The following is a 22,345-nucleotide window of genomic DNA, read 5'->3' on the forward strand; positions in this document are numbered from 1 at the left end:
TTCTTTTCTCATTATTTACATTGATGAATACATTGATGTCATTCTCTAGGTTATGTCGATTTTATTTGTGTTCGTGAACCGTTTGTAAATGCATTCCTTAATGAATGAACATGAACATAAAAATCATGTTCGGTAAGTGTTCGTGAATAAATGTGAACACATTATTTCCTTATCAAATGAGCATGAACAAGTCCTTGTTCGTGTTCGTTTGCAGCCCTATTTAGCTTAACTAGTATTGAAGCGAGAGTGAAGATTTGGGCCGAATAACTCAAGGTCTCAAGTTCGAATCCGATCTCAACAGGGTTATACCACAGTGGACCTTTCGTGTGGCGAATTTCCCCCGGAACATGAGATGGTCCACTTAGGCTATAAAAGCGTTTTCTATGATCACGGGCGTATGATGTCGTTTTTTGCCAATGGGTTAGGTGAATAGCCATACTTTATTCGTTGATCGTTTACAAATATTAAAAATAAATAATCTTTTCAAGCAATATCTTTATGTTAAATTATGGGAGATGGGCGTAGAAGGTCGAAGCCCAACCAAAGGCGGCTCCACACCTATGAAGTTAATCTGGTCAACAGGTTAACCATAATGGCTCCATATGATTGCCCCAAAATGGATTCTAAATTTGAAATTTTGGCATATATAAATCGTCTCGAGAAAAGTTAATATAAGGGGGGAAGGGTGGTGCAAAACTCATCACACACTTCACCCAATTAAAATGTGCCACATCACCAACCTCAAATTCATCACATTTTGATGGAATTTTGTAGGAGTGGTGGTGTGGTGTGGTGTGATGGACCTTTTTCCGGCCACCTTCATCCCACCTTCACCGAACCTTTTTCCGGCCAATTTTCCGGCCACCTTCATCCCAAACACCAACCTTTTTCCTGCCACCTTCATCCTTTTTTCGGGCAAACACCAACCAACAAACCATCAGATCCGTACCCGACGACACTACCAACCACCAGATCTGTTCATCACGCACCAGATCCGTTCATCACCGGAGCTCCAGCAAGAAAAAATCACCGGAACGGACCTTTTTCCGGCCAAACACCAACCAACCAACCATTTTTTCCGGCCAAACACTCCCCTCCAACGGCTCCTCCCCTCCAACGTTCCATTTCCTCGATTTCCACCCATCACTTGCGTGATGGCCATCACGCAACACTCCCCCCTCACGCTTGACAAATGACCGGTGGCGGTGTGCTAAGAGCCATCACGCGTGATGGGTGGCTTATCACGCGGTGCCCTGTCCGCCCTAAGGGTTTGGAGGTTATTATTAAACCGTATTACGACTTAAGAAAAACTTTGTAACAAAGGGGTTGATTTACATAGATGTTTGGTAGCTTCTTAATGGTCATTAGGAGGCTATCTCTTAATAGTTAAGAGGTATTATAAGTCTGAATAGATAAGAGGTAACCTCTTAACCATTAAGATGTTATGAACCATAAAGAAGTAATCTTTTAATAACCATTAAGAGGCTCCCAAACAACCCTATGTGTGTTATGCTCCATAATACAAATATACCACAATGACCAACGGTGTAATTAAATATTTATAATAATATCATAATAAATTCACTCTTCAAAATACTAAAAATATCTAAATGTATCTTTTTTAAAAGTTGATTACTTGTTTCTTGATGATATAAAATTCGTTTTCATGAATCGCATTATTAATTGTTTAAAACAGTAATTTTTTAAACAAGTTTTAATTAAAATCATTATTGTTTCAGAAAGTGAGAAAACTAACCAATATCACAAGTAACGAAAGGCAAGGATCTCTAATTCACTCATCCCACCCGAGTTTCAACTTACTATTTCTATTAATGATCCAATGTTACAAGAATAACAAATCAAATAAAAAATGATTTTTTTTATAATACGCTTGATATATAACCTCGTCTCTACACTTTCAAATCACCTATCAAGACGTACGCACCGCTACTTTCATAATAAAAATCTCTTTTTTTAATATTCAATATTTATGAGTATGATTTTACGGTAACCGCTTTTTATTACAAGCTTAAGTTATAATAAACGTTTAATAATTGGCTTAATAATAGATGGATAATATGACAAAATGGTGGGTGTTATTCTTAAAATCAAAATTCCTTTAGTCAAATCAAAACATTTGTTTTTATTAAATATAAAATCAGATTTTTTTAAAATGCATTAAATATTTTTTTTAATGACCAACGAACAAAAGTTCCAGGATATTTTTAACAATTTGTTGTGTATGTGTAACTAGTTGGACATTGATGATGTGTTTAGTAACGAATAACAGTAGTTTTAAATCTAAGTTTGTAAGTAAGTTGTTTATGGTTTGGATGTGTCGATCAATGTTGTTGAGACCGAACCGGACCGGCCGGTCAGACCGGTTCAACTGGGATTCGGTCCGGTTATGTGCAGTTCGCTCGATCCCAGTGAACCGGCCGGTCTGACCGGAAAACCGGACCGGTTAAACCGGTTTTTTATGAAATTGTTTTTCTAAAAACTTTTTTCAGCCTTTCCCGTCATTTTTTCCCCGAAATTGTTCGACCGATTCGACCGGTTGAACCGGTGACCCGGTAGCCTGTCTAGTTCGTCGTCCGATCCGGTTATGAAAACATTGGTGTCGATTAACATGTTTGAAGCTAACAACATACGATATGAGTTGTAACATGTACATCAAGTTTGTACAAAGAGCGTGTTACATCACGTGTTGAATAATGATCATTTGACTTTGCAAATGATCATGTTAGTTATTTCTTTGTCAATCAAAATACATTATATAGGCCATACGATTTTCCCCTTTTTGAGCTCATATGATCATTTCCGTCTATCATACGACTTATATGACCATTTGTTATGTTATACGACCATTATGATATGCCTGAGTAACGTGTTAGCAGTGTTATATTTACTCAAAACCTTTGTTGTTACCCAACATCCACTCGTGTCACATTAAACCTTTTTTTTTCTTTTTATCTTTCTCATTTAGATATCGATATCTATATTTATTGTTAGTAGTTTAGCAAACTTTATAAAGCTTATATAGAAAAGACAATTTGTTTTTTAAAAAGTAGCCGTGTGTCTTTAAAATGCTAATAGTTACGACTTTATATAAAAGACGAGTTTTTAGAACTACTTTTTTGTGTTCTTAGAATTTAAGTACCCAAATGAAAGATTTACATTACTAACGAAACCTATATACCAAATTAAAACATATAGTGTGTCAATGATGCAAAAGGCAACTTGTCAAATTTAGTTCTTAGACTATTGTAACAAAAGTTTAATATTTATACTCTTTGGCGCTCAACTTTAGTTACAAATTTTGGTTTATTGGAATTTTGTCACAAAAGTTTCAAATTTATAATTTTTAACTTTTTCAACTTCAATTTCAAATATCCATTTTTTGACCCTTTAACTTTGGTAATAAAACTTTTGCTTCTTTAACTTACATTTTTTATATCAATCAATCAAGCCATGTATATCCCACCGCATAGCACGCTATCGGTAGGGTCAGGGGAGGGTGTGATGTAGGCAAGTCTTTCCTCTATCCGTGAGAATAGAGAGGCTGCTTCCAGAGAGACCCCCAGCTCATAAAGCTACATACATGTAATCAGAGTAAACATATATCCTACAAGCAAAGACACTTAGCAATACATAGATAGCAAACTACCAAAAAAACAAGGAATCTGTAACCTACTAAGAATAAGGCATAAGAATCAAAAAGCAGCATTAAACAAAATATATTCATAAACAACAAGGAGCAAGGCTAGCCAACTAGACCCTAAATAGAAAGCTAAGCTAACTAGGTACCTTCCCCTAGAAGTCGCTAACATTAATTCTACGTCTCCACGAATCTCTATCCTGGACCATGTCCTCAGAGAGGTGCAACTCTGTCAAGTCATGCCTAATTCTCTCATCCCAAGTCAATTTAGGTCTGCCTCTACTCCTCTTTCCTTCCACAATGAAGGCTTCCACTACTCTAAGTGGTGCTGTTGTCGGTCTCCTCTTCATAGGCCCAAACCATCTCAATCTCCCTTCCGTTATTTTCTCTGATATGCTAACTATTCCTAACCTTTCCCTGAAGACCTCATTTATAATCCTATCTAATCTAGTGTGTCCGCACATCCACCTTAGCATCCTCATCTCTGCCACCTCCATCTTGCGCTCCTGTGTCTTCTTGATGGCCCAACAGTCTGTTCCATACAACATTGCAGGTCTAACTGCGACTCTATAAAATTTCCCCTTTAATTTAGATGGGAACCGCTTGTCGCACAAAATCTCAGTGGCTGCTTTCCACCTATACCATCCAGCTCGTATGCGGTGGGTTATGCCACTGTCTATCTCTCCATTGCTTTGGACAAACGATCCTAGATATTTAAACTTCGTTATCTGCGGAACCACCTGGTCCTCAATAGTGATCTGGGTGTCCTCTCTATCACCAATACCACTGAAGTCACAACAAAGGTACTCTGTCTTAGAGCGACTAATTCTAAAACCTTTATCTTCTAAAGCTACACGCCACTCCTCTAGCCTTTCGTTCAAGTTTTGTTTAGTCTCAACCACTAACACAATATCATCTGCAAAGAGCATGCACCATGGGACAGGCTCCTAAATCGACTTGGACAGCTCATCCATAACTACCGTGAAAAGAAACGGGCTTAACGCCGATCCTTGGTGGAGTCCCATCTCCACCAGGAAAAAATTAGTATCTCCTATCGGCGCATGAACACTAGCTTTAGTCCTGTCATACATATACTTAATTAAGTCTATATACTTTCCAGGTACCCCTCTACCTTCTAAACTATCCAAAATTAGTCTACGTGGCATACTGTCATATGCTTTTTCAAGGTCGATGAATACCATATGTAGATCCCTCTTTTCCTCCCTATACTTCTCCATTAATCTTCTCAGTATGTGTATCGCTTCCGTGGTTGACCGTCCTGGCATGAAACCAAATTGGTTAACTTACATTTTTTACTTTGGTAATAAAGCACTTGTCACAAAAATTTTACCATAATGGATCGATTTGATACCGAACTGTTGCGTGCCTACCATAATACGGTAGTTTTTGAACATGTAATGCATTTAATTCGTTCCGCCACAATGCACGAATAAAAATGCATTTTTTTATGTTAAATGACATAGATCAAAGGTAGTTGATACCCTATGTTTATTGACAAGGTATATATTAAATTTAATCAAAGTAATGATATCATTAATAAAGATCAATTTCTAGTCTAGTTCAATCAAACAAGTATCTAATTTTAGAACAAACTATTTTATATTAAGTATACTTATACTAAAAGATAATAGATCTAAGACAAAATATAACAAATGGGGCTGCATTAATTAATTGTACTTAAAACACAACAAAAGAGAAGAGATCTAACGCTTAATATAAATTAAGATGACATGACACTTTAAAGATAGATTAAATTACTTTCTACTTGTGTTGTGTTAATGAGTGAGATGAAGTTAAATGGATTAAATCATTTCCTTTGGATGAAATGAAATAAAAAAGAGAAAAATGAGTGATGCGATATTTATGTGAAGTTAAGAGTGGTTATAATATATACACCAGGACCTAATGCTTCAAGAGTCACCCGTTAGGATTTCATTTTATATGAAGTAGAAAGAAGACGCCCTTAATATTTCACCGGACATCATGTTGGTTTTGTAAGATATTTTTCACTCTCGGTTTTGTTTTGTAAATTTAAAAGACATAGCTGTAGAAAATTAATTATTCATGAAGTATAAAAAATATCTTCTTACTTTTCTAATATATAATATGTTTTTCTAAAACAACCAACTTATAAAGCTTCTGCTATTAAGAGTAATCCAATGACAAAAGACGATCATATGTCCATAATGGCAGACAAGCCGGATAGCCCAAGCTCACTATATTCTGTTTTGAGAAAATAATGCTGCCTGATGCCCTACTGTAATAAAACCTGATTGAGATCGGTTTTAAACTTGAGATTTTGCATCCTTCAACCTGAATCTTTACTTTCCATTCAATACCAGTTGAGCGGTTGAGATAAATCTTATTGTCAATATATAATATGAAATAAAAGATTAAAAAGTAATATATATTAATGTGGAAAAATGGTGTTGACCTGGGTGGTGTGGCTCATTTTCCGCTTCAACATTGGCTGCTGTTGTGTGTGGCTCATTTTCAGTTTCACAAAACCCATCAAACCATTTTTAGTTTTACACTAAAAAGAAAGAAAGAAAAAAAAAAGAATGATTGATAATTTCTATGCTTAGTTAGTTTTTTGTCTTGTTTCAAACACACACACCCCTTCTCTTTTATTACTCACTTGCATCCATGAAGATCACCTCCTATCCTACTGATTCTTGATTCATCTGCAAACTTCATGTACCCACCCTCTTCAGGTAACTCCAATTTCACTTTTCTTGATGCAAACTTAAGATTCTTTGAATTCATTCATACCCATCTTCACCTTTTCAAGAAAGATGTCAATTTGACCAATCTTTCTCACTGTAGATGCCAAAAGATAACATTTTGAAGCATACCCATTTCAATATTCTTCTTAAAGATTCTAATTTCATGATTTTGGTGCCCAATTTCAACCCTTTTGCTGATCAAGAATTTTGGGGCATCATCAGTTTGGACTCTTGTGGCTGCTGATGATCAAGAATTTGCTGTATGTTGATGATTAAGACACAAATTACATCAATTTGATTCATATTATGCTGTCTGATAATTATAATAATAGTAATAATACTTTATGTGGCTCAAAGCTGCTGCTAGGTTTGCCTGATGACCTCTTCGCGGTTGTCACAAGATCTCTAAGCCCAAAAGATGTTTTTAATCTCGCGGTTTGTTGCAAAAACCTTAATGTTCATACGAGTTCTGATAAGGTTTGGTTGACACAATGTGAGGTACTTGGAGTGATTCCACATAAAGATCTCATCGAGTGGCGAAAAGGGGTTAATTCCTATAAAGCCCTTTGTCGGTTTCTCGTTTATGTACAACCGTTATTTGGGATTTGGGTCCACCAAAACCCTGAATTAGGTAATGTAGTTTATGTCATGCCTGGTTTCATATCACTTGTGGGATGCAGAATAATCCCACAAGAACTCGGGCCTTTAGGGATTGAAGAAGACCCGATTCTGTGGTCACCCGTGTTTGAAATCTTGGGTAACGTTGACGGGTCATCCGTGTTTATATTTCACGGAAGAGAGCGCGATAATAACTATATGTATCCCGGTTCCATTAAAGGTATAGACAGAAACTGCAATGTGTTATTACTTGAAGTGGAACCGAGACAACAACGAGACAGGGGTAAATTGGTCCATAGCAAAAGTTTCGCTAACCCGACTCATGTCGATAAAGAGTTCTCTAGAAAGATTTGCCCGTCGGATCGTGGTCTTTCAATGTCACAAAGATTGCAGGGTAGTGTGGTTTCTAAACCGTTTGTCCCGTTCAGTCATTTATCTTTTTGTGACCGAAAGAAGCTTCTAGAAGTCGTCACGAGTCGAATACGCGTTAAAGTGTCACAATCGGGAGATGGCTATTGTTTTCCTTGCTTAGAAAGTGAGGATTTTGGTAAGTTGAGCGAAAGGCGTGTGCGACTTATGCAAATGTATGATAACGGGTCGAGTAATGATCCTACACAATCAGATTTGAGTGAAATTAGGAAGCTTTTTGAGAATTCTCAACTTCATAGAGACGTGTATCGGTCACAAGGTTCAAAAAAGAAATCATTTGCTGGGTATTTTAGAGAGAGTTTCAAGAATATTGTTGGGAAATCAAGTCATGAACTTTCAAAAAGCTCATCAAGTAATGGAAGCAATAAACAAGCACAATTTCAAGATTTTTTAAGATCTGGTGATACAGTTGGAATAACATTACATGCTTCAACTGCAAGATTGTCTTCTTATCGAGCATGGCCCAATATGCATGATAGTCGGTTCGGTCTATACAAGTTGACCGAACAGAAACCGCTGACTGGTCAAGAACACGCGGGCTTATGGGCAGGGGCTTTCGGTTGGCCACCCGGGAAGCCGTCGGCTGACAAACCCGGAAAAGCTTTGTTCTTTTTGTTGTTGTCATATGAAGAATCTCAAGGTCAACGCCACCTCATCGGGACTAAAATCTTAGAAGGGACCCAATATGTTTTGCACCCGAACGGGTCGGCTATGTTTATAGTGAATATTAACGAGCCTTCGGATGAAACGTTCCCGTGGGGTTGTGATGGCGATGGTGGTTCGGTTTTTCTTGATTTGAAAGAGGTGTTTAGTGGTGAGGGTATTGCAAATGGGTATGGGTTTAGGTATCCGGGTTCTAAACCGGGCTCGTTGTTTGTGTTTGAAGACGGGATGCTTGTGTTCACGTGGAAGGAGTCGAGAGCTGCGTTGACTTTGCAACGGATCAACTTGAGGGATCTTTTGAAGAAAGGTGAAAGGGTGCCCCCTCTTCCACCAATTGCTAATTTTGCGTATTTGACTAAGTCGTATTCGAATGTTTATGCGGGATTCTCGAACGCGTTGAATCACACGACATCAACTAGGTATGTGTTTTTGTTATGATAATGCTTTTTTATTTGTTTTTGTGTGTATGGTAGTGAAATGCTTGGTTTGAATATGATGCATTGATGTGGGCTGTGAAATTGTGACATTTTGATATGAGAAGTGTAAAAAAGAAACATATGAAGAGTTAAGAGTAGAAAAAGGTAACCATCAATCTAAACCGTTCAAGTTACAAGGTTAAAAGAATGAAATGTGACAGTTGACATTTGAATACATTTGCCCATGAGTTCTTTTGATATGGTACTGACTTTTTGAAATTGAAATTGAAATTGAACTAAAGTTGGTTACTCCTCTGAAAATGAAATGTGACAGTTAACATTCGGCTACCTTTGACCATGTTGTCTTCTTTTTATATGGCGCTGACCATGTTGGCTTCTTGAAACTGAAATTGAAACCAAAGTTGGTTACTTCTAGAAAAAATGAAACGTGACAGTTGACATTCGGCACCTTCGACCATGTTGACCTTTTGAAATAGATATTGAATCAAAGTTGGTTACTTAAAAAAAAAGATGTGACAGTTGACCTTCGGTTACCTTTGACCATGTTGACTTCTTTTAATATGCCACTGATGTTGACTTCTTGAAATAGAAATAGAACTAAAGTTGGTTGCTTTCTTAATTTTTATGAAAGTTAACCCTTTCATAAGCAATCTTTAAGTTGTAAGACATGTTATAAGCTTATCAAAATGAAGAAATCTTGAAGCTTTATTTAGAAGTAGACTTTTATAGCGAAGAGTGGGCCCAGGTTTTTCGTTAGTCCAGTTGGAAATGAAGGAGGGAATGATTGAAGTCCAAGGAAATCAAAAAATTATGGTCAATTTGCATGCATTTATCTTATAAGTATATCTATTGGTTTAGGGGCTTTTTCAAGGAAGGAGTTGAAGAAACGGGTGGAGTTATAGCCACCAGAAAGTCGGTGTCAGGGATTCGTATTGGAAGAATATAGGAGTCGTTCGTTCGTTTGTTTTTTATATTTTATATGCCAAAATTATATGTAATAAACACGTGAGTTATTAAGTTTGCATTTTTCACACTGTAATGCCCTTTGCAGCTTTCATTTCATCCTTAAACAACTTTTGATACTAAATTTGTAAATTGACTACATATTTCAAAATAAGATGATGAATCCATGTATGCATTTTGGCAGGACGGATCGTTCATAAGACCGATAATGCCACGTGGACCGATCGTACGATTATGGAGCTTCTTCTGCATGGTTAATTTAAGGTAATACTGTATGTATGTATGTATTACATGAAGGCTGCTCATACAACTATACAACATATGACCAAATATGGTTTGTCGATCCAAAAGATTTTAATAAACCCTAGTGTGCGTGTTGTTAAATAAGCACATTGTTAAAAATACGGGTCAAACAGGTTGAATCCGGTATTGTTTTATGATTGTAATCTGTAGATACATGTTGCAAGGAAACTGCAAGTTCCTTGATGATTGCATTCTAGTATTGCTGTGTTGTGTAATGGTTGAAATGGCCAAATAGCCATCATAGTTGGTTTGGGGCCCCTTTGCCACTTATATAATCATAGACTCTAGCTGTTGCCAAGTTGGCAGAACTTGTGCCTGCATTTTTAAAACTTTTTTGTATGTAATATATATTACGGTTTGTCAACCAACCCTCAAGATTTTTTGACGCCGACCTCCGGATTTTTTAACTTAGAAAAAAGTTAATTTATGCATCTCGCATTTGAATAACAATAATCCTTTCTAAATGGTTGCTGAAAGGCGTATTCTCTTTTCGTGGTCATGATTACCTAGCTCTTAGTTTTACACCTTGCAATGATGATTAACCATTATTTATGTGGCCGCCTAATTTGGGTGTCGAGTTCAAAGACATATCTGAGTTTATTTTTATTATCATAAATAGATCATGTAATTTTATTGATCACTTGAGAAATGAGGAATTCAAGAATGTTAGCACTTAGCAGCCACAATTAATTATAATTAGGTAATAAAACACACCGCGTAGCGGCAGTGGGTCGATATTAGTTAAGTTTGTTATAGTTACGACATCAAAACAAGAAACTAAATATATAAATGCCCAAAAACCGACACACTTACAACTGATTAAAGCAAACACGAATTTGGGCTGTATCAGTTAGGTTTGTTATGCTACAAGCACTGAACATAAAAAAGAAGTTAGTATGCAACCAGAATAGTAGTGGCGTACGTATAAATGACGTTATTCGGTAACTCAAAGCAATTAAAAGTGGGGTGATAAGGTGGTTTGGATGTAGAATTTGAGATAAAAGGTTCAATCTTTGTAGATGTAACATTTAGTTGTTTAGAAAAGAAATTAGCCAAATTATTAAAAACTAAACTAAAAATAACAAACCATAAAATAGGAGAGAAAAATGCAAGTACCACCGGAAGATAACCTTTGTAGTTCATCAAACAAATGATTCATCATCATCATCATCATCATCATCATCATCATCATCATCATCATCATCATCGTACTCAGTATATCCCACCAATAGCAAAGCTATAGTAGGGTCTGAGGAGGGTAAGATGTAGACAGCCTTACCTCTACCCCATAAGGATAGAGAGGTTGCTTCCGGTGAGACCCCCGGCTCGTCATCAAACAAATGATTGAAAAATAAATAAGTTTTCAACAAACAGGGATAGAACTTGCACAATTAGAAAGCAGCTGCTTAGCTTGAGTAAGTAATAACATGAAACCACCACCAGACCAACATGGTTAACTTAAATGAAAGAGAATTGTACATTATTTATGTTTAATATTTTTAGAGATGCCTCACTAAAAATCTTATTTAAAAAAACAAGTGAGAAAAAAATAACACATTTATTCATTCATACAACTATCAACTATTGTCCACTATTTTATATTAACATGCAATGCATTACTAATGTATAAAATGTGTACATTTATTCATAAAATATCAGTTGAACAAAAGGCTAGTAACATGCCAAAATGTGAGGTGGGATGTGGGATGGTGTAGTAGATTCAATAATTACAAGTAACAACATCAATCAGCATATGTAATGATAGAATCAATCCCCTTTACAAAATTAGCCTTTCAACCCCACCCCCCAACCTATAATATTTCATTTAGAGCAAACACCATCATCACTGATTTCAACAATCTGCATATCAAGGGAACACTGGTAACTGCAATGGCAACACGCCCCATTGATGAAGAAACCCTTCACCGGTGCTCACTTCCAAGAACAGTAACACGATCACCGCCAGCATTGCCGCCCGTCCATTCCATGTTTCTGCACTTTTTGTAAAACCCCATTCCCAAACCGTCACTGGGGCCGGCAGTTCCCTCCGTTGTGAATCGTATGTCGCCAAAAGCTCCTCTACACTCCCGAGTGGGACCAGTGACTGCACAAAACCATATAACCATGACTCAATCTATCACAAACACGTTGAAACTTGAAAGTGTTCAATCATACCTAACACATCAACTATTTGCAAACGACCATAAATTAGAAAATGGATAAAAAGTATTTTACCTGTCTAGCTTCTAGATTTGATACAGCCATAGCCCCAACATATGGGAGGCTTTCAATAACCGCATCCGCTAAATCTCTAATAAAAGTCGGTTCACATCCTAATGCAGGAACCCGACCCCACTCCAGTATGCCCGATTCTAATGCCAATTCTTTATACTCCACATCGATTTCTTCCAGTGTTTCAATATGCTCACTCACAAAACTGCCATAAATTCGAAAAGTTAGTAAATTACAATTATGTCCTCTTGATGTCCGTAACGAGTTAAACATCAAAATACCTAATGGGTACGGCTAGAAGACTCTTGACACCTTTCTGCCCGAGTTCAATTATCGTTTGGTCCGTGTATGGTTTCAACCATTCCACCGGTCCCACTCTACTCTGCATCAACACAAGATCACAAGTATTAGAATATAGACGACATTATTAAGGTTAAAAATCTGAGTTAAATACGGTTTTAGCCCCTATGGTTTGACCCAAATAACTCTTTTTAGTCCATCAGTTTAAATTTGACCTTTTTTAGTCCGAAAGTTTCATTTTCTTGTATCAGTTAAAGTCCAGCCCACTAACCCCATCCAAATTTTCTCTGAACTTTTTATCAAAAGACCAAAATTCCTTTGGATTATTTGTGTTACTAAGTCAAAATAATAGTAAAGTATATTAATAGCATAGGTACAATCTGTTAAGAAGAATGCACGAGTTTTTATATAAAATATACACATTTCAATTTAAAATATAGAGTAAATTACACTTTTTAAGATATCCAAGAGGAATATTATTGCGCAAGAAATATGAAACTTATACAGGTTGGGTTACCTGATAAGCTAAAGTGTATGGATTATTAATCTTTCTTCTCTCTAATTCCTCCATTATCAAATCAACACATTCTTCCATCTCGGCCTTGTATGGGTCACCGGCTTCTTCCACGTATGCAAGTGGGACCCCATGAGCACTAAAGAAGATCATCACCTATTATCATATTACATAAAAATGTTAAATATATATACATTATTACTAAGCCATTACTATTGTTATTAGGGTTTAGTTGTCTTTAGCCCATTGTAATTACAGTATTCAGATATTATATACAAGTTTCTTTTACAAAATACTTAAGGATAAATGAAAGTGAACATTTTGAGATAAATAAGCCATATAAAGAAAAAACAAAAGCAGAAACGAAGTACCTTTTCGGGATTATTGAACTTTTTGAGCTCGTTTTCAATTAAACCAGCCATGGATTTTATGTATCCCTCGCGTTGGTACCAAGAAGGTATCACCGTGTGTTGCATGTTAACAAGGTATTCATCCTCCCTACAAATTTAAAAAAACAATAATAATAATAATAATAAATATGTTTTCAAACAACACATGATATTATTTTTTAACGTAATATGGCCCGTTAATCACCTAAAAATACTTTCAAGAAGTCTAAGGCTTGAACCACTTGTTGAAATTGAGAATTGAGGATAAAGAGGAAGCACAACCAGCTTGTTAACGCCATCTTTCTTTATCTATAATTACCAAAACATAATTAACTAATTGGAAATTATATTATTCTTTTAATTGGAAACAAAGTAACTTACATACCTGCTCGATTGCTTCTTCAGTGAACGGGTGCCAGTATCGCATACCAACATAAACCTCAGCTGGGACATTCTTTTCATAAAGTGCCTTCCTAAGTTCACTAGCCTATATATAAAAACATATCATGTATGTAATTTTATATATGAGATGAAAAATGGTTAAAGTTTATTGATAATAATTAGATATTAAACATGTCATGCCTGTGCATCGGTTATTTGGCGAAGAGGGGACCCGCCGCCGATTGAAGCATACCCTTCCTTGCTCTTGGGTGCTCTGGCAACTGATATAAATTGTGCCAAAGGCTTTTGAAGAAACCGAAACAGTCTTGGTAGTCGAATGATATCCTGTGTACAAAACAATCATAAAGTCCAAAAAACGATAATTTAAATGTATATGTGGCAAGATGGGATGTTGTCATGCACAATGCGCATGAGGGTAAAAATGTCTTTTTTAGTAGTCTGCACATGATTTGTCCAACTGCCCTTAAGAAAGAAGTTAAAAAATTACAAAAACCTAAATCCCTCACCTAAACTAAAAATGTCATTTTCAGTTCTCTGCCTTTTGCTATTGGTGGTAGTCAAAAAAGTTTTGGAGCTAACTTGTGGTGGTCGTTGTTAATAATGGCCAAAAGCCCAAAAGGTTGTTAATGGTGATCAAACTGTTGTAGGGCAGTGGTCAAATATCTGTGCAAGTGCTTATGTTTTTTATGATATTTCAAACTTTTTAACGTTCCTTATATGTCAACACTTCAAGAGTAAATGGCCAAATTAGTCTCGTGTGCATCGTCCAGTTGTGAAAAAAAACTGAAAGCTGAACCATATCAGTGACTGGAAAAAACTGAACAGAATTGTGAATTCGATTCCACAAATATACGGATAGCTGAACCAAATTCAATCAAATAAACCGAATAATAACGGGTTTAATCGGATAACCGAACCAAATAAACCGGGGCAATCAGTTGGATTTGGTTCAGTAATTCGGTTAGACACATTTCTAAGTCGGATCAGTTCGGTTTTCGTTTAGGGCCAAAAATATCTCAAAACCATTATCTGAACCGATGAATACCCCTACGTCGTACATGACAGTCTTTATCGGTCTTTTTAAACTGTCATTCAATCCACGTGAAACATCCAATAATATAAGCATACCGGGTCTGCAAAAAGGTTGAACAGAAACGGTTGCACGTCATCGAGTGTCTCAGGACCTCCAAGGTTTAGCAACAGCACTCCTATTTTTCCATCATTGACAAATGAAGCCGGTGTTTGTGTATCTTGCATACTAGATGTCACTAACGCCCTTAATGGCATTGAATCTTTGTTGACTTGTTGTTTTAACAATAAAGACTGTTTTTGAGACCATCCTAACGTACGTTTACGCTTATAAACGTTAATAGACAAGTTCCCAACATCGGATGAGGCCTCCATTTGCAGCACAACATTGGACGCCACTTCATTAGAGCAGTTTACTCGCGGTAATATTCTGTCAAATATGAATTCCAAAAACCATTAATCTATTATTACAAGTCATTTAGTGATTTTAGTCAACAAGATTCATCTACCTTAAGCATTTATTAAGCAGTCAACATATTAATCAGATTACCAACAAAACTCATGAATCTTGAAATTTTGTTAACATTTACCCAAACCCTAAAACAATAAAATTGATAAAATACAAGAAGAACACAATCAAGAACCAAACTTTAAACAAAAACCCAGATGCATAAAGCCTAAACCCAAGAAAAGAAGCAAAACCCATTTGGGAATCGTAGAAAATAAAGGGCAAAATGAAGAAGAGTTACAGATGGGTCTTGTGATGGAAACGTGGAGAAGGAGAAGGTGGGCATGGAGCTTGAATCCTGATGTTCATGGATTGATGGTTCATACTTGAAATTGAAAGCCAAAGAGTATATTATATTATATGTTTGGTGATATTAGGGTTTTGGATTAGGGTCTGATATATTTTTGTGAATTAGAATTTCGGGGGAGAAAAGAGTGAGCTGATGGATAATTATGCAGTGAGTGACCCAGCTGAGAATGCATTTGCTCCTCCTCATATACTGCCACCTGTACAAACTTATTATCCATTCATTTTTATTTTTATTATTATACTGTTTCTTGTTCTATATATTTCTCTTTCAATACATATTCAATATCACAAAACACAGAAATAAAAAATACAATCTTTTAAAACGTTTACAAGTTACCTTTCGTTAAGGATCAAAATGGTACCGTTATCAACACGACCATTTTAGTACCGGTATCAACCATTTAAGAAAATTGTGATTGATACCGGTATCCGTATCTATTAAAATTTTTGCATACGCTACCATTACCAAGTTTTTGGAAAATTCAGCATTAAAAAGTTCTGAATCGCTCTTCGGCTATGTCGAATGAATACACATAAGTTGATCTTTTAAAAAAAAAAGAAAATGTTGAGTTAGTAAAACACACATCAATAAGTAGTTAAAGAGGAAACAAAAACTAAAATTACAATTTATTCTAGCTTTAATACCTGGTTGAATACCATAAAAATGAATAATAAGAACATCTTAAAAATAGAATCACGTTCATTTTTTATTTAGGTCTGTAGCTAGGATCATACTGTACTCATGATAATAACATTTATAATCACTCTTCTTTCTTTACTAATGGTAATATATTATCGATCCAAAAGGCCAAGTCTTAAGGGGCCAAAGACAAAGGAAAGGTGACCTCAAGCCAACGGAGTCGCTGCATTCCAAATCCGAATAGCCACATTACAATCTCTAAACATATGTTCAAGCATCTCAGTTTGTCTCAAGCAAAGCAAACACAAAAATCAGAGGAATTTCTAAACCACAATTACATACATTTAATTTCGATAAAAAATCTTCCAAAAGAACTCTAACTCTACATGCCATAATAAAATTTCCTAGGCATCATCCGGTTCCACCTAGTTAAAGTTTCCGTCTCCAGGAGAACATGTAATCACATATCTACCCGACTTAACCAAAATTTCATTTTCTAACTCCAACTCCGGTTCCAACAATCCATATCTTTATTTAAATTACCTTGTTTTATCGTTGATACCCACTTTCACAATTGCATAAACTGAAGGGGTGATGGCTGGCCGGCAGTGTAATTTACAGCCTAAAACCCGTTGAAACCGAAAGCCCTATCGGAGTTGCGCCCTGAGCACAACTTTAAATAAAAATCATTATATATTTTACGTTTGTAAATAACATGTACATGTATGTTTTGTCCAGATTGATAATGTTATGAACTCAAATTATATGATAATTTCGGAATTTTTTATAGTGATTATTTTATTGATAATTTTGATTATTTTATATAAGTTATAAGGTAGTAATTACGATTTACATATAACATTCCTTTCAAGATTTTTTTTTCCTTTTATGGTAGATAAAAAAACGTTAAATCATAGTCAACATAGTTGAGCGAGGAAGGTTGACTACGAGTTCCACTTGTCACTCCACTAAAAACATTATTCTTTTTAACAAATTTATAATAGTTGTTAATATTCTTAAAAATTTTAATTTAATATAACTTTCTATTTTTTTCAAACATGTGATATTTATACTTATCTTTTACTTTAAAATTGTTTTAATAACTATTGTACAACGACTGTAGTGTTTAACGGGTTTGGTTTATTGTTTTCTTGTCACTTGATTATTATTAAATATTGTATTTTTAAGAACTACTCGTGTAATACACAGGCCTCAAACTAGTATTTATATTATGTTACGATAATATAATATAAATACTATATTTATATTATGTTACGATAATAACCTGTTTGTTTTGTAAAAATTGTAACAAAGGACGTTATCTGAATATGTTATTTTTTAACCTTCTTTGTTTGGCATGCTTGCTTTGAAAAAAATGTAACAATATTACTTTTGGCATATTACTCATGGGGAAGAAAGCCTAAGTTTCATGTGACATATTTTTATGTTTAAACTTTAAAGTACCAACTCTTTTATATGGATAATTAAGTTTGGCAAGTTTAAGGTAAACAAAATATAGAATGAGTACAACAGAATGAACTCTTATTTTCTTTAAACTCATAATATCATGAAAACTTAACAACTTAATGTCTCATCACAGCTCTAAAGAGTACATAACAAACTACCGAAAGACCAAACACAAAAACAATTCAAAGCTCATCTTTAACCGATTCTGAAGTCGTCTCAGGAGTGGTATCACGGTTCTTTTGAATGAACTCAATCAAGGCGTCCTTTGTCCTCTCACCCTCATACTGCACAATGTGGCCACTTGAAGATTTGAAGAACAATGTCGGGAAACCTTTAACAGCAAATGTCTCTCTTGGAAGGTCATTTTTCGTTCCATCCTAGGTTACATGCAACAAACATGTTAGGAATAGATAAAGAAAATAATTAATATTCTTTAAAAATAAAAAAAAAATTGTAATTATTATTACAGAGATGGTCTATGTGGTTTGGTTCAATTTTGGATTCCGTCCCTTAAGTTTAAAAACTACAGATTTATCCTTGAAGATTTAAAAGTTACGGTTATTGTTTATAATTCCGTACTTAAACATGGTAAAACATCCGAGTAAGTTTTTAAATTTAAAAATAATAAAATCTGGTTGTTTATAATTTTCGACCAGTGTGCACTTACGAGTTTTGCAATAACGACATTCGGATCCTGCTCGAACGAAAGAGCCACTTCATCATAAATCGGGGCTAGCTTTTTGCAATGTCCGCACCATGGTGCATAGACCTTTAGTAGAACTGTAAAACCAAGTTTAAAACAGTTAAATAAATAGGCCAAATATTTATATGTTTAACCAACAATTGTTATATATAAACTTACCATTCTTTTCAGAATCCAAAACCATCTCTTTAAGGCTCTTTGTAACCACCACCTTAACTGGCTCGTCATTAGTTTCGGGGACCTCCTCTGACTTGATATGTGGTTTTAGCTTTCCATCCTAGAGTAAATATTCATGACCCGACGTGTTATATCATTTCAATACTAATAATACCAATCAATAGTAACAATAATAACAAAATCGTTAAATATATACCGTAAAGTCCTTCAACCAAGGAGCAATATGACTGGCTTGCACGTTTAGGCTAACATATTTGTCACCTTTAGAGTCTTGTATTATGAGAACGGGTGATTGATCGGCGTCAACTCCAAAATACTGCAGGTTAACATATGATCAGGAATGAAATATAAGTGTTTGAATATGTATTTGACAACAATTATTAATTACCTCAAACACATTTTGACTGTCTTTAACATCACCCTCGAGGAAAACTAATTCTTTTCCTTTGTACAATGCAGCAAGTTCATGGTATGTTGACTTCAAGTTCTCTTGTTTCTCATGATCATAGTTAAAGAAGAACATAACCTTTGCAAATGAAACAAATCTTGATATTATTATTGTATAATATAACAGAATGAATATATGTATATATAAATTCTTTTTTTTTTAATAAAATTTGTACCTTGGAATCTTTACTTTCAAAGTATTTAGACACAAATGGTTGGTTGGTCTCACTTTGGTCAAAAATTGTCACAAGAGGAGTGCTAGCTTCTTCAATGAACTTCTCCATAGCCTCAACTTCAAAGTTCTAAAACAAATCACAACCGAATTAATCAAACCGCCCCACTCAAAACATGGTTAACCGATCCACCCCAATATCTCTTAATAGTCTTATACTCTTGTATGATTGTTTTATAATGCTATGTAATATATACAAATGTCAAATGGTGAAACTTAAGTTAATCATGACAGCCCTAGTTCACAATTAACCGACCCATAACCAAACCTAATCAACATGTAAAACCGACTTGACCATAACCGATCATTTATCATTCACTGCTTAACCGATAGTCTGGTTATGTTTTTAGTCAAGACCGATCCATGCATAAAAACAGAGAATAAAGTAACATATATACCTTAGAATCAACAGAAAATTCATCAAAAGGCTTTAGTAACCTAAGAGTTGGCTTGGTAACCGATGAATCCCCACGGGCAATAAGCTTCGCGTTACTAGTATGACCAAAATCATGGGTTGACCGCATCTTATCGGCTAAAACCAAGAAATTATCATACTCCTCTCCCGAAAATTTGGGGAAAATCCCAACCTGCAATCATGAATATATTTGTTAATATTAAAACAACCATGAGCAATATGAAGTGAACTCAAATTTCAAAATGCCTACAATGAAGATCTTTTTGTCATCAATAAGACTTTCTGCATCTTCTTTAGTTTTGATTTCGGGTGACGCGGGGCCCACTTGTTTCTTCAAGTAAGCGACTATACCGTCAGCCTCACGGGGGCCGTTATAGTCCTGAATCTTTTCGCCTCCGTTTCTCAAAATTTTGATTGTTGGGAATCCTTGAACTTGATATTTCTCTGCAAGTGGTTTGTTTTCTTCTGCATTGGCATCAACTTTGGCCAATACAATTGCAGGATCATGAGTTGATAACACAGATGCTGCCTTTTCATACTGCACATATTTAGAATACATGTAAGAATAACTTTTTGTTAAAAAGTTATAAAGATGTAATAAGTTATTATGGATTTAAAGCATGTACCTCTGGAGCTAGATGTTTACAGTGACCACACCTGTCACATAGAAATAACAGAAATTAGGAACAAACCACATTTCATTAGAATAAAAAAAAAATAACAAAAGTTATTTAAAAAAGTCAACTGGTCAACCCATTTGTGACCAGTTTAGTCCATTGCTACAATCTGACAACATGTTTACAAGTTAATAACAGCTCATTTGAATCTTTTTGATGAATTAGTTACACGGTCGTGTTTAGGTTACACAATTTTAAGTGTCGCGTTACACGCCAACCCAACATGTTTTCCTAGAGGTGTGCAAAACAAACCAAAAAGTGAAAAATAAATATTTGGTTCGGTTATCCAATTAAAGCAGTCATTTCTAATTTGGATCGTTTCGGTTTTCAAATTGGGCAAACAAGTTCAAAACTGAATAAACCAATCCAACCGATGATATGTTTGCTACCCTACCAGCATTCAATATTAAAACATATTATATAAAAAACAAATGAATATTAGCAAAAATAAATAGGTAAATCCATAAATGAACATTACAATTTTTTTTAAAACAAGTGCCGTATAAAATGCGAATTCTAGAATTTTACACGCAACAAATTGAATTCTACAGACTGTAAAGTTCATTGCCAAAGTCCTATTTTAAGAATGTAACAGAATTACAATAAATACCAAAACGGACTCAATAAAATATTAAAAGTAACAAAATTAAAATTCCACTTTAAACAATACACAACACATACAATTTCGATATAAATCATATACTACATGTAGATCTAGGGATGTGTATGGTTCGGTTTGAATCATTTTAGGACAAAAGCGAACCCAAAATCAAAAGTTTCGGTCATCAAAAGTTTTGAAAATGTTTCAGTTTGGGTTTTGTTTTTTGTTTTTTCGATTTTGCCATTTGAGATTGAATCGGAAAGAAAATTTGGCCAAAATTAATTAATTCTGGCATAAATCATTTTTTAATTAATAACCAATAACTTATTCTATATTTTAGCTAAAATATTTGAGTTACTTAAATAAAAATCAAGAAATTCAGGTTTTAACAAAAATATAAAACCAAACCATCGATTTTCCATCGATTTTTTGTTTCGATTTTGTTTTTCCGGTTTCAGATCCTTTTTTTTTCCGTTTCATGCACACCAATCCAAACTACATCAAACAATCGACACACATCATGACCTTTAAATCGATAAAAACACCGATTGATCATGAAAACTATCGATAAATTGAATCAAACACGAACACAATACATGAACTATATAAATTAAGAGAGAGATATATACCAAGGAGCGTAGAATTCAGCGACGATGAAATTATGTTTGGACACAATCTCAGAAAAATTGGAATGATCCAAAGTCAAAACAAACTCTTTCTCCTCCTCAGCAAAAACATTAGAGAATGATACAATTACAAAAACAGACAACAAGAGAATGCTATAGTTCTTCATGGCTACTTTTAAGCTCATGCAAGAGAGATGCAAGTGATGATGAAGCTTTGCATGTTTAGAGTGTGAATATATAGGCTAGTTTAGGTAGGGGGTGGGGGCTTAAACGACAGCGTTTTGAACGGGATATTGGTAATATTCATGAGGATTTTGTGTGTAACTGAAATATAATGTGTCTTGATGAGGCATTAATGACTTTTTAATTAATTTAAAAATGTAATTAATATATAAATATAAATGGGTTTGATTTTTGTATCTTATTATTATAACGATTTGTTATATTTATGTAATGAGATTCTTATAATTATGTAAAATTAGAAAAAGGAAAAAAAAAAAGTTTTCTTACAAATTTATTAGACCTCAGGAATAACTGGTATTTAATTAAAGAGGTTTGTATGAAGATATCTTTTATTCGGAATTAATGCAAAGATAAGTGATCTTGTTATTCCTTTTTTTTTATTGACTAACAAATAAAACACGGCTACTCAGGGTAACCAATGGTAAAAGACAGTCTCATACGTTTGTGATCGCAGACAACACTGGGTAGCTCAATCCAATCATCTCATATTCTGAGAAAAACCTACTACCAGGAAACCCTCTATGATAAAATCTGACTGGGATCGAATTCGAACTATAAACCTTGCAGTCTTCGACCTAACTTTTCACTTCATCTCCGGTATTAGTTAAGCTATTAT

General features: G+C 34.9%; 3 protein-coding genes across 4 annotated transcripts; 1 reads left to right on the top strand and 2 right to left on the bottom strand.

The window, feature by feature from the left end:
- Window positions 1-6,292: 6,292 nt before the first annotated feature.
- On the top strand, window positions 6,293-10,186 carry LOC143623963 (F-box protein At5g39450-like). 2 transcript variants are annotated; one of them, XM_077094742.1, is made up of 2 exons: window positions 6,293-8,534; window positions 9,700-10,186. In XM_077094742.1, exons 1-2 carry the CDS (start codon window positions 6,712-6,714, stop codon window positions 9,713-9,715), a joined length of 1,839 nt encoding a protein of 612 aa, XP_076950857.1. In that variant the 5' UTR covers window positions 6,293-6,711; the 3' UTR covers window positions 9,716-10,186. The 2 variants fall into 2 exon arrangements, with proteins under 2 accessions (XP_076950857.1, XP_076950856.1); XM_077094741.1 differs by lacking the exon at window positions 9,700-10,186 and adding an exon at window positions 9,411-9,591.
- A 1,299-nt stretch (window positions 10,187-11,485) lies between these two features.
- Window positions 11,486-15,553, bottom strand: LOC143623964 (ferrochelatase-2, chloroplastic-like). The gene is made up of 10 exons (XM_077094743.1): window positions 15,434-15,553; window positions 14,784-15,114; window positions 13,836-13,979; window positions 13,639-13,740; window positions 13,459-13,562; window positions 13,236-13,362; window positions 12,868-13,020; window positions 12,332-12,432; window positions 12,054-12,255; window positions 11,486-11,922 (listed from the first exon to the last, which is right to left on the bottom strand). Exons 1-10 carry the CDS (start codon window positions 15,514-15,516, stop codon window positions 11,686-11,688), a joined length of 1,584 nt encoding a protein of 527 aa, XP_076950858.1. The 5' UTR covers window positions 15,517-15,553; the 3' UTR covers window positions 11,486-11,685.
- A 2,105-nt stretch (window positions 15,554-17,658) lies between these two features.
- LOC143623952 (protein disulfide isomerase-like 1-1) lies at window positions 17,659-21,844 on the bottom strand. Its single transcript, XM_077094735.1, has 10 exons — window positions 21,490-21,844; window positions 20,209-20,239; window positions 19,833-20,120; window positions 19,566-19,754; window positions 19,112-19,237; window positions 18,877-19,014; window positions 18,685-18,804; window positions 18,471-18,588; window positions 18,276-18,388; window positions 17,659-17,985 (listed from the first exon to the last, which is right to left on the bottom strand). The coding sequence occupies exons 1-10, from the start codon at window positions 21,669-21,671 to the stop codon at window positions 17,791-17,793; spliced, it is 1,500 nt and encodes a 499-aa protein (XP_076950850.1). The 5' UTR covers window positions 21,672-21,844; the 3' UTR covers window positions 17,659-17,790.
- Window positions 21,845-22,345: the final 501 nt, after the last annotated feature.

The sequence above is a fragment of the Bidens hawaiensis genome, unplaced genomic scaffold (genome assembly GCF_021521415.1).
Source record: "Bidens hawaiensis isolate Kalapana, Puna unplaced genomic scaffold, B.hawaiensis_p1.1 tig00003649_1, whole genome shotgun sequence".
NCBI classification, from domain to species: Eukaryota; Viridiplantae; Streptophyta; class Magnoliopsida; order Asterales; family Asteraceae; genus Bidens; species Bidens hawaiensis.

Coding starts and splice junctions, on each gene's coding strand:
- LOC143623952 (XM_077094735.1), bottom strand. CDS start 21,671: ATGAGCTTAAAAGTAGCCATGAAGAACTATAGCATTCTCTTGTTGTCT. Junction 18,589..18,684: donor CTTGGTTGAAGGACTTTACG/GTATATATTTAA, acceptor TATTTACTCTAG/GATGGAAAGCTAAAACCACA. Junction 18,389..18,470: donor TTTGGATTCTGAAAAGAATG/GTAAGTTTATAT, acceptor TTGGTTTTACAG/TTCTACTAAAGGTCTATGCA.
- LOC143623964 (XM_077094743.1), bottom strand. CDS start 15,516: ATGAACCATCAATCCATGAACATCAGGATTCAAGCTCCATGCCCACCT. Junction 13,741..13,835: donor GCCAAATAACCGATGCACAG/GCATGACATGTT, acceptor TTTTATATATAG/GCTAGTGAACTTAGGAAGGC. Junction 11,923..12,053: donor CAAATCTAGAAGCTAGACAG/GTAAAATACTTT, acceptor GGTTTTGTGCAG/TCACTGGTCCCACTCGGGAG.
- LOC143623963 (XM_077094741.1), top strand. CDS start 6,712: ATGCTGTCTGATAATTATAATAATAGTAATAATACTTTATGTGGCTCA. Junction 8,535..9,410: donor AATCACACGACATCAACTAG/GTATGTGTTTTT, acceptor CTATTGGTTTAG/GGGCTTTTTCAAGGAAGGAG.